Source organism: Heptranchias perlo, chromosome 30 (genome assembly GCF_035084215.1).
Source record: "Heptranchias perlo isolate sHepPer1 chromosome 30, sHepPer1.hap1, whole genome shotgun sequence".
Lineage (NCBI taxonomy): Eukaryota > Metazoa > Chordata > Chondrichthyes > Hexanchiformes > Hexanchidae > Heptranchias > Heptranchias perlo.
Genome location: NC_090354.1, coordinates 12,138,425 through 12,155,385, shown reverse-complemented (window position 1 = coordinate 12,155,385; position 16,961 = coordinate 12,138,425). Strand labels below are relative to the sequence as shown.

Below are 16,961 nucleotides of genomic sequence, written 5' to 3'. Positions count from 1 at the left end.
AAATGAGGGATCATTTAGAACAGTTTTTAAGGATTTCTACTATGAAATTTGTTTGGGAATTTGAGAACTCCCCATAAATGTACCAATTTTTTAAACCAACAATTGGGTGCAATGATAATGTGACATCCATGCACATGTTGCGTGAAAAGAGGGAAGTTGTTTTAAAGTAAAAGAAAGAAGAAAGACTTGCATTTATATAGCGCCTTTCGCGACCTCAGGGCGCCCCAAAGCGCTTTACCGCGAATTAAGTACATTTGAAGAGTAGTCACTGTTGTAATGTTGGAAACATGGCAGCCAATTTGTGCACAGCAAGGTCCCACAAACAGCAATGAGATAGTGACCAAATAGTCTGTTTCAGTGATGATGGTTGAGGGATAAATATTAGCCAGGACATCAGGTCTTCCACACTTCTTCGAAATAGTGCTGTGGGATATTTTCCATCCACCTGAGAGGGCTCATCCAAAGGACAGCACCTCAGACAGTGCAGTACTCCCAGTACTGGAGTATCAGCCTAGATTACCTGCTCAAGTCTTTGGAGTGGGACCTGAACCACAAAACCTTCTGACTCAGAGGCAAAAGTGCTACCACTGAGCCAAGGCTAACACTTCAATCAACCTAATAAACTAGGAAAGCTCAAGTGGTTTAGAGTCAGAGTCGGTCGATGTAGGAGACAACCCAATGTATCAAGGATGACAGAAAAGGAAATGCTCATTTTGATTTGGTATTCATGAATGACCCAGAAAATGTACAAAAAATGGAAGTCGTAGCACCCAGGGGGACAGTGATGACAGAATAATAAAATTTAACCTGTTCTGCGAGTCAGAAATACCTAAGATCAGAAGCCAGGCAAATAACTTTAAAAGGGCTAAATTCAATGAAATAAAGAAACAACGGGAAAAAATAGATTGGGGGAGGTTGTTCAACAACACTTAAGCAGAAGACAAGTGGAATACCTTTAAAGGTAAAATGCTGAAGATACCAGATAAATATATTCTCAAGGCCAACAAGCTCCAGTGAAGTAAACATCACCCTAAATGGATTAACAAATTAGAAGTGAGATAAAAATGAAAAATAACCAGTGTAAATCATGCAGAGAGAAAGGGAAAGGGCTAATTGGATGATTATAAGAAAATGCAGAAACATTTTAAAAGGGTGTGCAAAGAGGCAAAGAGAAACCTGGAAAAAGGCACAGCAACTGAGGCTAAGCTTAACAGTAAAAAAGCTCAGTCCCACAACAGTAAGAGGGCAGCCAGAGAAGATGTGAAAATTACAACCGATGCAAATGAGTTTAAAGTGAGGATGAGCGGAAAAGGGTAAATATTCTTAATGACTACAAGTATTGACCTCTTCAAAGATATCTCAAGTATAATCAATTATTTCACCATATATGAGATGGAAGATTTGACAAGCTAAATTGGGTTCAGAACAAATAAATTCCCAGGGATACATAATTACTTATCCCAGAGTGATAATAGAGACCAGGGAGATTTGTGAGGCACTATCCATCATTATGAGGGAGATAACGGACACTGGGAAGATAGCAGTAGACTGGAAACAGGTTAATGTGGTGTTATTCAAAGAAGGTAACAAAACAGACACAGGGAACTATAGACCCATTCCATGTAAAATAATGTAGTTGATTATCAGGAGTAAGTCATAGGATCATCCATATAACATTAACCTCGTTAACAGCAATCAGCATGAATTCAGATGCGGAAGATCCTGCCTGACTATACTCCTCGACTTCTTTGAGTAAGTAACAACCCAAGTGGACTGTGATAATCCTTATGATGTGGTGTACCTTGGCTTCTCTACCTAGATTTATACCTAACTAGCCTTGCTTCAATCTGAATCACAAAGCCACCTGGCTGTCACACAGAAATATCATTGCCTTGTCCTACCTTGCGTACAAAGACTAGCTGCGTACACATTCCCTTTCTGCACAACTGAAACGGGCATGAATGAGGACATTAGGTTATTATCAGACCCACGCACACAGACACTGCCACGATAACAAAGCGAACACGCCCACTCGATAACAGCAATGACTTCACTGGCACAAGGACTCAGCAATTTCCCATAATTGCAAAATATACAGCGGTACAACAACATACTGGCCACCTTAACAGAATCTCACTGGTTTACAGTCCCCATTTGCTGCCCTCGTTGCTATGAATTGGCAGAACGTTTGAAATTTTGCTGCTGAGCAAGAACGACGTGAGTTACAACTTGAACCATTTGTTTTTGTTGTATAACACGTTTAAACATAGTTTTAATATAACACGCATTAATTGTACTAATATCAATACTCCTAACCATTAATCGCATGTAATTTAACTCTCCTACATTTTTTAATATTGTCCTAATTACAAAGTGCAAAATAGCAATTGTACTTAGCAAATATTAAATCGTAATAAGTCAACCAAACTTTTTACAAGGCATTTGAACCAAGCACTGTCAAACCAACTAGAGTTGTAGAATAGTTTTTCGTCCCCTTCGGACAATAGCTCATTTAAATCCTGCCCAGTCTTATCCATATTCTTTATGATCTGTACCAAATGGTCATTCTTTCGCTCTACGATTACTTGAGGTATCTTGTCCAACCTGACATAGAGATTTGGAACATGAGGCGTTCGTATTCAATGGATGTCCCTTGATCCTTGTATGCCTCAGGGGCCGTGACGCCTTTGGTTACTGCATAGCTATTATGTAACAGGAACAGGGATTGGACGCATTATATTTCTGACATCAAAATAGGTCAGTGGGGTTGGCACTAGACATGTTCCATTGTTCAGACCACAGCTTGGGTTTTGTCAGCTAGGGGCCGGTGTAGATTGGCACGGCACATGTCATTTTCCAAGCTGCAAATATGTTGTCGCATCACAGGTGCATACAAGATCAGGTCCATGATGGTTATAATATGCAAGATTGGGTTGATGGATTGGGGATCACGCAGAAATTCCATATTCCTTATCATCCACAATTATCTGGGTGTAGTTATCTCAGTTTGGGTTCCACCAGGAACCAGACCTCATTATAGCCTTGGTCCAAACATGGACAAAAAAGCTGAATTCCAGAGGTGAGGTGAGAGTGACTGCCCTTGACATCAAGGCAGCATTTGACTGAGTGTGGCATCAAGGAGCCCTAGTAAAATTGAAGTCAATGGGAATCAGGGGGAAAACTCTCCAGTGGCTGAAGTCATACCTAGCACAAAGGAAGATGGTAGTGGTTGTTGGAGGCCAATCATCTCAGCCCCAGGACATCGCTGCAGGAGTTCCTCAGGTCAGTGTCCTAGGCCCAACCATCTTCAGCTGCTTCATCAATGACCTTCCCTCCATCATGAGGTCGGAAGTGAGGATGTTTGCTGATGATTGCACAGTGTTCAGTTCCATTTGCAACCTCTCAGATAATGAAGCAGCCCGTGCCCGCAGGCAGCAAGACTTGGACAACATTCAGGCTTGGGCTGATAAGTGGTAACACTCATGCCAGACAAGTGTCAGGCAATGACCATCTGCAACAAGAGAGAGTCTAACCACCTGCCCTTGATTGGCACCCCATCCAGCACCTTAAACATTCACTCCCTCCACCACTGGTGTACCGTGGCTGCAGAGTGTACCATCTACAAGATGCACTGCAGTAAGTCACCAAGGCTTCTTCGACAGCACCTCCCAAACCCGCGACCTCTACCACCTAGCAGGACAAGGTCAGCAGGCACATGGGAACACCACCACTTGTACGTTCCCCTCCAAGTCACACACCATCCTGACTTGGAAATATATTGCTGTTCCTTCATCATTGCTGGGTCAAAATTCTGGAACTCCCTATCTAACAGCACTGTCGGAGTACCTTCACCACACGGACTGCAGCGGTTCAAGAAGGCGGCTCATCACCACCTTCTCAAGGGCAATTAGGGATGGGCAATAAATGGTGGCCTTGCCAGCGATACCCACATCCAATGAATGAATTTTAAAAAAGTTCTGAGAACAGAACAGGTTCGATAAAATAGTGCACTAAAACCACTGTACTTCTGTTTCTGGAGTTAAGGTAACTACTTCCTTTCTGTATTTTGTAGTGCTGCTAATAAAGTCATTAAAGACAAATTGTTACAATTAAATCCATTTTCCAAGTGTTTCCTCTTCCTTTTCTTCCTCTTGATCTTTATATCCATTCTCTTTCTCAATTGTTTTTTTTTCTACTCCTATTTTCTCCTCTTCCTCTCTTAAGACGTTGAAGAAATTATTGGAATAAAATTCCATGGGCACTGGTCACCTTCCATTACCTCACTATTCATCTGTAAGCCTTGACAATAAGTGCCAGTAGGCTATTCAACTCTCAAGGACATGACAGTCAAGCATGATCATGTCCTCATCCAATATCTATACATATACCCTTCTCATGGCTGTAGAACTTGTCCTCATTTTTCAGCTCCCTGAGGGCCAAAGGAACTCCCAGAGGAATGCTCATCCTAAGCGAAGGGTCTGTTGCCACTCATTTAAATTCCTTTGAATGGTAGCAGGGATAAACACCAAAAGATGAATTTCACCAAACTGTAATGCCAGAAAACACAATGCACTTAAATTACTGCAAGAAAATGAACACAACAATGTCCAGGAAATAAAGCCAAGGCCAATGGAACACACTGCCTTAAGAGGGCCAGCCAATTCCTTGTCCTGCTGTGCACCTGCTGTTTCTTTACACAGGTGCACAGTGATGATGAACAATTGCCTCTGGGCAATGGATAAAGATGGACCTGGATGCCCCGCACCCATTACACTTTTTTGAAGCCCTAATGAGGCTTGGACCCAGGAGCAGTGTGAGCCTCCAGCTCTCCCTCCAGTGCTGCCTGATCAGAAAATATTCAGTACTAGTACTTTTTGGGTGCACTGACTGCTTCCAATTTGCGTACCTGCACCACCGTGTATGGGAGCAGAAAATATATCCTATTATTACATCCAGGACAGCATGAAAATGTGGCATAAAATAGCTGACTGTTGATCTATATAAATAACATATATATTCAAAACCCGATATGCGGCTTTAGATAATTATTTGGCAATGCTATGAATATTTTTTCAATAATTTTACATTTATAGTGTGGACTGTATATAAAACTGAGAATTAACATATCTACATTTCCCACATTATTTTGTGTAACATCTAGCAATGTTCATTATATCTGAAAATACTTTCTTCTAAATGTTGCGCTGATGTTTCCCAAACCTTAAAACTGAAACTACCTGTGACGGAATCAGAGCTCCATCATATAGTACAGTTTTCTATCATTAGTTTCTTATCCTCCAATTGACAGTGGAATGGCTTCTGGCATCTGTATAAACATGGAAGATCAGTTTTTAGATGAAAGGGAATTGATTTGATTTCTCCATGGGGGAGTTGGTTAATATAAGTTTGGAGAACAAATTGTTAACTGTGGAGAGAAATTGTAAACAAACGTAACTGCCATGGACATAATGTGGAAACATTTGGAAGTGAATAGTATTTACAGAGTGAAAGAAAGGGGGACAAAGAAAGGGCCACACATATCCCTCCTTTGGGCCTCAATATGTTTTGGCACTATTTCAGTTTGCTTGCCAAGTTTAGCAGAGTTCTCTCTGTTAATTCTATTATTTACAGATGTGCGATGCCAGATGTTAACTGTCAAAGCCGTTTTAAGGATATAATGACTTACTGGTCGGACCAAGGCCCCAATATGGCAGGCAGAAAGTGTGCACACATTTCTGGCCAGATTTGTGACGCCCGCCATATTGGGTAAGGACAAACAAGCGGCCCCTTCTGTAAGATTAGTTCGCCTTGAGTCAGCCGGCACCAGTGCGGGCTGCACTCAGGGAAACCAGCCCTAGGGTTCACCTGCAACAAAAGTGGTAACTTACCTGAATGTGGAGCCAGGAGGAACAGGACGTGCTTCTTCCAACACCACATAAAAGGACCCGATCGCTGCTCCCAACCCCTCCCTTTGGCACCACTCCCCCTCCCACACCACCGCCGCCAATCCCGACTTGACCCCTGATCCACAACCCCAATCTCCCCATGTCTCCCGACCCAACTCTCGTGATGCCCAACCCAGGCCCTAACCCCTGACCCAGGCCCCCCATCCCAATCTCCAATCCACGTCCCGATTCCTGACAACACTTAGCTGAGGGCTGCTGCATCGCTAGCATTGGCCCAAACTTGGACTCCTCTTCACCAGTGGGCTCTTCATGCTCTGCCAGCAACATTGAAATGAGGCCTGAGGCTCAATATCGGGAGAGATTCAGACCTGATCATTCAGGCATGGGGCGAAATGGACCAAGCCCCCCATCCACCCAAAAATGGTTATAGCCCAACTTCTAGACCATTGTATTTACAGAAACGTGCAATATAAATTAGCATGCCATCCTTTGCAGTGTGTACCTATTGTTTCCCATATTATTCTGTGTAGCATCTGTAACATTCATTATATTTGAAAATTCTTTTGTTTAAATGTGTCACTGATTTTGTTCCCCATACTCAACACAGAAAATTTTTGTGACAAATAATATGACGAGGAGGGCAATTACTCAGTGTTTACCCGCAATTAAGGATTTACTGACTACACAGAACATTTTTGAACTGAGGAGCAGTGCCTTTGATGGCTTCGTCTTACTATGGAGGTGGTAAGAGAGCTTTGTACACTGCTGGAGGACGACCTTCAGCCCCAATCCACAGTACGAACAGCTTTCCCTGTAGCACTAAAAGTTGCCACAGCATCGAACGTCTGTGTCATTCCAGCGTGGTGCAGATGACGTATAAAACATCTGTCTTCAGTGCAAAGATATATCCAGCAAGTGACAGGTGCCCTGTTCACACGAGCACTATACAGGTTCAAGCATTCAGATTCTACCATGTAGTGGGATTTGCCAGAATGCTTGGAGTAATAAATGAGACCTATGTAGCTCTTCGAGCACCTTCTGGCAGGAGTACCCCTATATAAACAGGAAGGCATTTATTCCATCAATGTCCATCTGGTGTGTGACCATCAACACTGCATTATGCAAGTGAATGCCAGATACCCAGGCACCAGTCATGATATGTTAATTCTGAGGCAGTCATCTGCACACCACCATTTTTTGCAGATGAAAACAGAGTAAAGGGCTGGCTCTCTGGCCATCAGTGATACTTACTGCTGTCCTGCCTAATGACTCCCTTGCATCCCAGCACAGCAGCTGACATAAGACAGCATGAGACCCATGCCACCCACAAGGACCATCAGAGAGAACATCATTGGCATTCTGAAGCAATGTTCCCATCAGGGGCCGTGCTGCAGTAGCCTGCTTGCTGTATCTTTCATTACATTGCCACGGAAAGAGGAATCCATCTTGAGCAGCAACAGCAGGATGATGAGGACCAAATACCAAATGCAGCTGGTCAGGAAGCAGAGGAAACCTCCCTGCAAGGGACCTGAAACAGCTGAAAGAGCAATTCATGAGGCTTTCATCACAGAAACCTCTGCTTGAGCCATTCATGGTACTATTTTCTTCACTCTCCATACCGACATCTTTACCAAACACAGCAGTAAGTTCATCACTTACAAATCTCTATTGCTCTTCTAGAAACACCTGACATCTTTTCTGTTGCCGATTCGCCAAATCCATCTAAGGACCTGACAGTCCACATTAAACAAGTGCAGTACCACAAGTAATTTATTATGAATATTTGCAAAGTGTATCAAAACCAATTGCTTGCCACCACAGTGCTTCAGCCTCCCAGTTGACGAATGCTGTGCTCACTTAGCTAATCCTGTGTTTCTTAGTGCAGGACTTGTGTCAGAAGCTTGCGTGGTGGCTGGCAGTTTCATTTCCATACGAGATTCTTGGGTTCTCGATCCCTATCAGTCTGGCACGCTGAGGGGCCTGCTTCAAGCTGTGGCACTTTCACTGATGTAGGGTTAGCCTGGTACTTCCTACTTATTGGAATCTGTGAAGTCTTTGGAGGCAGAGGGAGGACTGCATAGTTGCCACTGTAAAGACAGAAACCTCATCTTTCTGCAGTTCCATTCAGTCCCAACTGGAACCTTCTGTGTCAGACCCCATTGCAACAATACCATGTTGAAGCCAGGGAATGTAAGCAACCGCCTTTCTGCAGTGAAGACGACCTAGAAACAATCAGTATGGTTGCACATAAATGGCTGGACAAAGTTGGCAACACAATGAATAAATAACTGATCAAGTAGATTGTGTTTTTTTTGTCTTAAGTAGGGTTCGTGTGAAATGCATGGAAGGCCAAAGAGAATGCTGTAACTTTTAGGTATTTCAATGATTGCCACAATTTGAGTGATTTTTGAAAAACAAAATGGAGTAATTGGATTAGGAATAGATGTGCTGCTAAGTGACTAAATATTTGTTGTTGATGTGCTTGAATCTGTTCTACTTGATACTGCGCATTTGCATATTTTTATTACTTAAATCATCAAATATGATTTTCAAATCCAAATGCTATTTTAGTTACATGTTATTTGCTATTTTCAGTATGTTTGTGATTTAATTATTCCCATACATTGAGCTTTGAATCACAGATGACCTGGGTTTGGTTGCTTTTATGACAATTGCCAAGTAGAAAGTTGTTTCTATGTTTATTTTGTGTCTTTTGTGTTAACATGTTATATAACATCACAGAATTGTTATCATCTTCAACAAGATGTGTTTTTGATTCTCTTTGCTTGCTCTATAGAATTACATTCTCTTTTCACTTGATTTGATTTACCCACTTTTTAAGATTACATGGCTTTTCGGTTCCGCGTTCCAAAATGTATCAATGAGAGAATATTTTTCACTCCTTATCTTTTTTTCCCCCTGAAAGATGGTGTGTATAAAACAACGGATGCCAACAGCCTTCTGGTATCTCACACCATCTTTACGTGAAAGTCTGAGCAGTGTTGTCAGGTTATTGACGTATAGATTCTTGCAGGTTGCCAAAGTAGAATGTGCTCAACAGATGTGAAATCATTTGGCAGCTCACAGAAACTCAGTGATGCGAAATCATTTTGTTTTTTTTTAAGTTTCATGTCCTGAGCTGTTAGTCATTCAAATCTGGAGGTTTCTCATAAAAATATTACTGGGCTGATGCAGGCTTGAAACCATTATGTATTCATTCCAGATTTTAAAAAAACTGGAAAGGTGCACCCAAAATACTAACCTATTTTTCTCTTGTACATATCGGACACATCTGCAAGTATTCCAGCAGTTGATGTATTTATTGGACTCATGTTATGTGTGACAGTGTGTTGAACATATTTGACTGTCTTAAAGAACTTATTGTATTTTTGTTCTGATAACAGGTGCTTGGAGTGTCTGCTACAGGAATTGTAATTAAGTGTTAACTTGGCTCAGCTGGCAGCACTCTCGCCGCTGTGGTAGTAGGTTGTTGCTTTAATCCCCATCGCAGGACGTGAACATATAATCTGACATTTGAAGGCATTGTCAAAGTGCCATCTTTCAGCCTAGCTGCCTATTGTTGTGGAATTAAAAAAAATTTTCCATTCAATACTTGAAGAGGAGAAAGCTGATCTCGCCAATACCAACATTCTTCCCTCAACTAAAAACAGATTAACTGTTCAATCATTCATCTCATTTACTGTTTGGGGCACCTTGCCACACATAAATTGACTGTCATGTTTAACCGCAGAACAGTAACAACTGCATTTCAAAACTAACCCAGTGGTTGTGAAATGCTTTTAGACGCCCTGAGGATGTTAGAAAGTGCAAATTCTTTCTTAATGTATTTGTTGCCTGTGGTCATGACATTAAAAAACTTCAGTACTGTGGTCAACTTGGCTTTGGAAATTGATCAGAATACTCAGGGAAAGATTTTCATAGGCAGTATAAGGGCGCAATGGTTTAGTGGGATGGAAGCCTTTCTTGCAAAATTGGAAACAAGTTGCTCATGATTTTCTATTAAAATCATGAGCAGCTTGCACCCAATTTTGCAATAAGGGCTTCGGCCGTGCCAAGTTCTTACAGGCCAGCACTGTAGAGGAAAATCTATCCTTGTGTTTACTGTTCTGCAAATTCCCATTTGATTGTCTGCTGCATGGCTGCTCCACTGCTGGTCATTTTCTGGATTGTTGGTTTCAATTATATTTTCAGTTTGCTGCCCCATGCATAGTTAAGATAATTAGACTACACAGATAATGGGTTGTGATGGTTGTTGCTGCTGTGATGGGAAGCAACTTGCATTTATTTGGAATCAGAAGTACAATTTCAAAATTTGTTGACACCAAATTAAGGGGGGGGGGGGGTTTGTAGTTAATACAAAGGAAGAATGCGATAAAACACAAGACATTAATAAACTTGCAGAATAGATGTGTAATTGGCAAATGAATTTCACTAATGGTTAAGCGTGAGGTGGTGCATTTTGGTGGGAAGAATAAGGCCACATACTGCTTTGATAGTAAAGAGTCTAATGGGATAGAGCAAAGGGATCTAGGATTACAGAAACACAAATAACTGAAAGTATCAACACAGGTTAAGAAGGCCATAAAAAAAGCAAACCAAGCACTCGGGTTCATTTCTAGAGGGACAAAATTGAAAAGCAGAGAAATTATGTTAAACTTGTATAGAACCTTGATTAGACCACACTTGTGGAGCACTGTGCACAGTTCTGGTCTCCATATTATAAAAAGGATAGAGGCACGGAGAAGGTGCAAAAAAGATTCTCAAGAACTGAGAGGATATATTTATCAGGAAAGGCTGAACAGGCTGGGGCTCTTTAGAAAAGAGGAGGCTGTGGGGTGACCTGATAAAGGCCTTTAAGAAAATGTAAGGGTTTGATAGGGTAGACGTAGAGAAAATGTTTCCATTTGTGTGGGAGTCCAAAACTAGAGGTCATAAATATAAAATAGTCACTAATAAATCCAATAGGGAATTCAGGAGAAACTTCCTTACCCAAAGAGTGGTAAGAACATGGAACATGCTACCACAAGGAGTAGTTGAGGCAAATAGCATAGATGCATTTAAGCGGAAATTAGATACATACACAAGGGAGAAAGGAATAGAAGGGTTTGCTGATAGGGTTAGATGAAGAGGGGTGGGAGGAGGCTCGTGTGGAGCATAAACGCCGGCATAGACCAATTGGACCAAATGGCCTGTTTCTGTGCTGTGCTGTAAACTCAACATAGCACCTTTAATGTAGAATATTTCCCAAGGCAAAGTAACACAAAGTGAACAGAAGAGTTAGGAGAGAGATAGCAAGGCAGGGGGTTTAGGGACCGAGTTCTGGAAAGCAGGGGCAAGACAGCTGAAGAATCTACTACTGAGGGTGTAGCAGAGGAAGTGCAAATACAAAGGAGGCCAGAGTGGAAACACCAACAGGTACTGGCTAGGATATAAGGCAGGTTGAAGTTGCAGAGGTAGAGTGAAGTCGAGGAGCACTTTGTAAATCAAAAGATTTTGACTATTGCCATTGACTTCTGTTGGGCCTGGCAATGTTTGTACAAAATGTTCCAATAAAACATTCAAACCTCACCTTAACAGGTTCACTATTGCATCGAATGGCCATCCCATATTCACATTTAAGCTAGATATTTCAAAGTGCATTAATTCTGCACTCTTGCTTACAATTACATTTACTCATTTGTAAATAACATTTCAAAAAGGAGAAAATGTTAGCTTTTAAGAATTCTCAGTGAAAATTTCCCTCCCCCCATGTCCAAAGTATCATTAGAATTGGCAGGGAGATGGGAGAGTCCAATTCTCCTCTAACTCTCAATTTAACACACCTTCCACCTCAAGCAAAAGCTGTCCTCTATGTAAGGGAACACAATCTGCAATTACAATCAATGTATTTCCTTGGTCAATCCACCAGGAGCACAAGGGTAAAAAAAAAACCTTTTCCTGCTAGATTTTTCTTCTTCAACCCCTACCTCTCAGATGACTTAGTTGAGGTTAGTTACGGCTGGGATTCAAACACTCAATATTTTGGCTTTTAGCCCCTTACTTTACAGTTCAGTGCTAAAAAGTAAATGTTTCTGTTTCAGTTTTTGCTGAATGGCCCTGACCTACTGCATCCTGACTGTCTGTGCTATGAATATCTCCACACAAAGAACAGCAATTGCAAACTGATCCTTCCATTAAGTTTCTGTCCTACTGAGAAATTATTTTTCCATTGTATATTGTGAAGAAAAAAATCATTTATTAAAACATTTTATTGGGGTACACTTGGTAATATACAGGATTTTTAAAGAATAATTAGGGAGGTTAAATGGTCAAGCACAGTAATAGGACTATATTGCCACAATAAAATCCTCAATGCTAGTTACAATGGAATAGCTGCCACTCGCCAACTCCCTTAACAATTTTAACAAATATTTTATAAAAGATGATCTAAACCAGTCTTCTCATGGTATAATGGAGGAAGAAAGGTTTCTTCATCCACTGATCATCTCAAACCCATTTTTAAAAAGGGGATAAAGCTGCATCTGCTTATAAGTCCTCCATCTCTTCTATATACAACTCCAGAACAGGCATACAGGAGAAATTTGGACCAAAGATATCCAGAAAAGTTATTGAGGGGTTCAAAAGTAACCATGATCCGTGCGGATTTCTGCTAGGAAACAATAATTACAGGTACTGGGTTGGCAGAATGCAAATTGCCTCTATCTTTCTCTTTACCTTCCTCTCAAACACACTAATATTAATAGAAGTATCAAAAGGAAGTACTGTAAACTTAATTGGTGGCAGTTATGCCTTAAGAGTTGCCAAACTGGGGGATCACATTATTTTAACTGCTTTACTAAATGTAATAAAAGTGATAAGGCTGGGACTATTCCTCAGAAGAACACCAATTGTGATAACTAACCCATATGCTCCATGTTGTCTTTTCTCAACCAATACAGTTGCAGTTTGTCCGCTTATAGTATTTTAGCCTTATTAAGAGCCAAATCATTACTAAGCCGTATACACTTTCAGCAGCAAAGTTCAGAAATTGAGGCAAGAGTCATCTGGGACCACATCACTTCAGATAATTCATAAAGGGAATTACTGTGCCATCTTGCATTTTTACCCAATATAGCAGCAGTGGAGAATTATACAAATTAGAAGAGGTTTGTACAATACTGCAATAAATAATCAAAAACTGAAGTGAAGGCTAAAAGGGAACTAAAAGGGTAGAAGTGAACTTATTCCTTTAATACATTACTTACACTTCACTCCACTTAATTAGTGACTGATTCTTAAATGTTTCCTATTGTTCTACTCAGATCTTTAAACCACTATTGGTACTGGCCAAAGTTAATAACATTGAAAATTCAGTTTCTCCTCCTAAGACAATTAACTGGCCATCACGGGGGTTAACTTTACACAAGAACTGACTGTTAACATGGCAGTAAAAAATATTGTGGCCCCAGGAGTATGATCAAAAGCAGAGAAACATTAATTAAACAGGGAAGCGTGCAATGTAATAAAATAGCGACTTCCCCACCGAGGCAACATTTGCCTTCTGTGAACATCTAACCATTTGTTAAAGTGTTTTTGTTTTTTGATGGTAGAGCATTCCCCCCCTACCATCTGATGGAGGAAAACAAGGCTACCTCATCACAGAAAATAGAAACCAAACCAATCACCAGTCAAGGGCAGTTGACAATTCCAGACTACAGAATTAGGTTAAATACACTTCACTTGGAGGAAGACATCTTGAAAATTGTACTTTATATTCACTTGAATGAGTAATGAAAAAACACATACTCATTAGTAGAAAGAGAGACTGTTTTCTTTTAACTCAGTTGGGTTTCCACAGTTCAGTTTTTAAAAAAAATTCTGTTGGCTCCATGCTAGACTCAAACTTAATTCCTTTGTACCAAGTAATCATTTTGCACATTCTTTCTGAATTGTTATGCATTGTACATAAGTCAAGTAGAGTTGCAGGGCAGAAGAATTCAGCAGTGACGCAAAACACCAGAGGCCCCTGTTACCCAGATAAGAGTGGCGGAATTCAACATTAACAGAAAAGCTCCAGGCCCACAACGAAACCACAGAATACTGGGTTGACACAGCTGCAGATATATATATGGAAAAAAATGGAATTTATGCCTCTGCTTATATCGTTGTACTAAAAACAAGTTCTACTGCAAAGTAAGATCTATTTAAGACTGCAGGGAGGGCCTTGGAAAAGCACTCAGTCCCCTAGCACCTGTGACCTCAATATACAAATCATTTCAAGAGAAGTCAGGACCACGTTTGCACTGTTGAAAACAAAACCAGTTGCAGGAGACAGCTTCAGCAAAACTCATCATCTCTCAAATTTTGCAGGAGTCAACCATACTGTAACAGATTCTAAGTACCAATGTTAAAAGTTAGTACAGTCCTGGCAGAGGTAAATCCCACTTGCGCTGCTTTTCTCAGTAGCAAGAGGCCCACAGGAACTGTGGGCCAAAATACGTTCCGATTACCATATGCAAGTCACATTATGTGGATTTAACCCTTCTAACATCAGCACAATTTTCTTTAATAGCATCTTTTGCTGGAGACTTTTATACAATGATTTCAGAAGAATTTATAGTTACTAACAAATGGCTTGGGTTTCTTAGTCACCATCATTTGGTGTTGGTTTTGGTTACCCAGATGTCCAACAAAGGCTGGTGCAAGAGTAAAGGAAGACAGTGAGGAAAAAAACAAGACCAGTGAATAAAAGCAATTAACAAATTAAATGAAGAAAAATTAGAACTAAAAATCTAATGAATAGGGCAGTATTCTTAAAGTATAATAAAATACCCCATCATTAATCCATTTCAATTTAATGCTGACTGATGGCCATTTGATTCTAGAAACCCAGCAGATTGGCTTGCATGAAAACAGCATTACCTCAATTTGCATTAAAGCATCACGTTTTGTTCTGTAGCTCTCAACGCAATTCTCCTGTAACTCTCTGCATTATGCGAGGTAATCAGATTTCAAAAATGCAACAAAGTTACAGCATATATTATCAGACACACACCCCAACGCACATTATCTAGGAGGAATGTTTTATTAAGATTTTTAAATCATTTTGTAGTAGTCATGGTCTGAAGGTTGGGCTCACTAGAAATTTTTATGACTTCAAAATTTTTTTCTAAGCTTTTGATTAATGAGCACAACATTCTCAACCTTTGCAAGAAAAAAAAAGTGAATGGACAGTACTTAGCAAAGTGCAGAGATGGCGTTAAAAATTGGGAGTGACTTCACCAGAAAAGAAAACTGAAAACAAATAGTTAAACTGGAGAAACTAATGCTCAGTATCCTAATTTAGGTTAATTAGAAAAATCATAGCAATACGTAATTTACGTAGAATTTGTAACTTAATTTATCCCCACTATGGAGGCTCACACTAAGCGTACAGCACAACTTTTTATTTTTAAAGAACATTTTCAAATACTTCTCTTTTTAAAAAAAAACAAACAATGGTTGCAGGTGATCAGGGAAGGGAAAGGGAACAGTACATGTTCCGTAAAATATGGTGCATTAGTTGCTCCTTTCTACAATTTGCAGCCTGCAAACCTGTGGCTGGTGTTTTGTGGGTGGTTTCCTATATGTAAAAGTTGTACATGACTAATAATTCAGAATTTACAGGATATTTTGTACATCAGCTTTCATGAACCATAAGTTTTTTTAAAATGGGGGAAGGACGTGAAAGAAACTGAAAAATACCATGTTTTGAAATAAAACCTACTTCTAAACAGAATTCTTTGCTAAGATCACTAATACTGTACATTGCAAAGAGATTCTGTCAAGCAAAATGGGAAAGAATTCCTGAGGATTAAAAAACCTCTATACATCACAAAAATACAAGATGAATGGAAATCCTTTTTCAGCTACTTCACTAAAATGCAACTAATTCTGTGCTTCATTTTTCAACCCAATTCTCTCCATCTCAGCAAGACCAATCTCACGTAACAAGCCAAGGCAATCACGGTCTTATATTTGGGGTTACAAAGGTCAAATTCCAATTCACGAAGCATGCATGTTAGTACAGTGCATCTGCGTTGCTGTTCCTGGGTCGTTTGATTTTCTCAATATTTTTGAGGATCATGTCATGTAACGTTACCTGTTGGGGGGAAAAGAAAGTGATGTTTTAAATGTACAATTTTCTTCTTCCCTAGGGACATTGTGAACAGCAAGTTAGTATCTTTTCATCTATAGAACCTGGGTTCATATCGAACCTAGACTGCTGGGATGAAACTCTATCACACGTCTACCAACATGAGTTTGGACAATTACAACTTAGCAGGCTCAGAACAGAAAACGGTCATAATTTGGCAGTCTCACTAATGACAGCACAAGGACAGTCGGTGTGGGAAGTTGAAAAATTCACACTGATGCAGCTGGAGTCTTCTCTGGAGTTTTAGGTTAAGGCATATTGTTGGGGCAGAGTAGAACAAAGTTGACATCTGACCATAATCTACCTGACCAACTGGTTGCCAGAAACAGGAAAGTCATTTGTACTAAGGGGCTCACCTTCATGAACACAAAAAGAATTGCCAGAATACTTTAAAAAGTTTATTTTGTGTCCCACAGTGTGTTCTCAGGCCTTTGCCCATGTGTTTTCTCAGATGAGCAAGAACAGCCTGGGAGAATCTTTCTGCTTTTCCCCCAGAAAACATTTGGCATCTGCTGAGCACAGTGCATCAGGAATTCACTTGTATGGAGAAATTACAAATGTATTCCATTAATTGGTGGCATAGAAATTCAGAGATCCTTAGCGTCCAGGAAATTTTATAACCCCCATCTAGAAATCTGCATAACCCAAAAATGTCACTTACCATTAGAGTGCTCTTTTGTTCATTCGACTGAACAAAGCTGCAGGTACCAGAAACTGCAAGTAGCTCACATTTTTGGACACAAGGACTTCTCGCTGCATTTCCTCTTCAGAGCTATGCACAGAAAGTTGCTTTACATCACCTTGTTTTGGAGAATAAATCAACCAAAACTGTACTTGATGAATCTTTTAATATCTAGTTT

General features: G+C 40.3%; 1 protein-coding gene across 1 annotated transcript in view; it reads right to left on the bottom strand.

Annotated features, from left to right (window-relative positions):
- Window positions 1-15,417: 15,417 nt before the first annotated feature.
- The window catches only part of psme3 (proteasome activator subunit 3), a 40,279-nt gene continuing 38,735 nt past the window's right edge, over window positions 15,418-16,961 (bottom strand). The window contains exon 11 of the mRNA XM_067968912.1: window positions 15,418-16,047. Coding sequence (XP_067825013.1) covers window positions 15,967-16,047 — 81 coding nt within the window. The 3' untranslated portion in view covers window positions 15,418-15,966. The remainder of the gene's footprint in view (window positions 16,048-16,961) is intronic.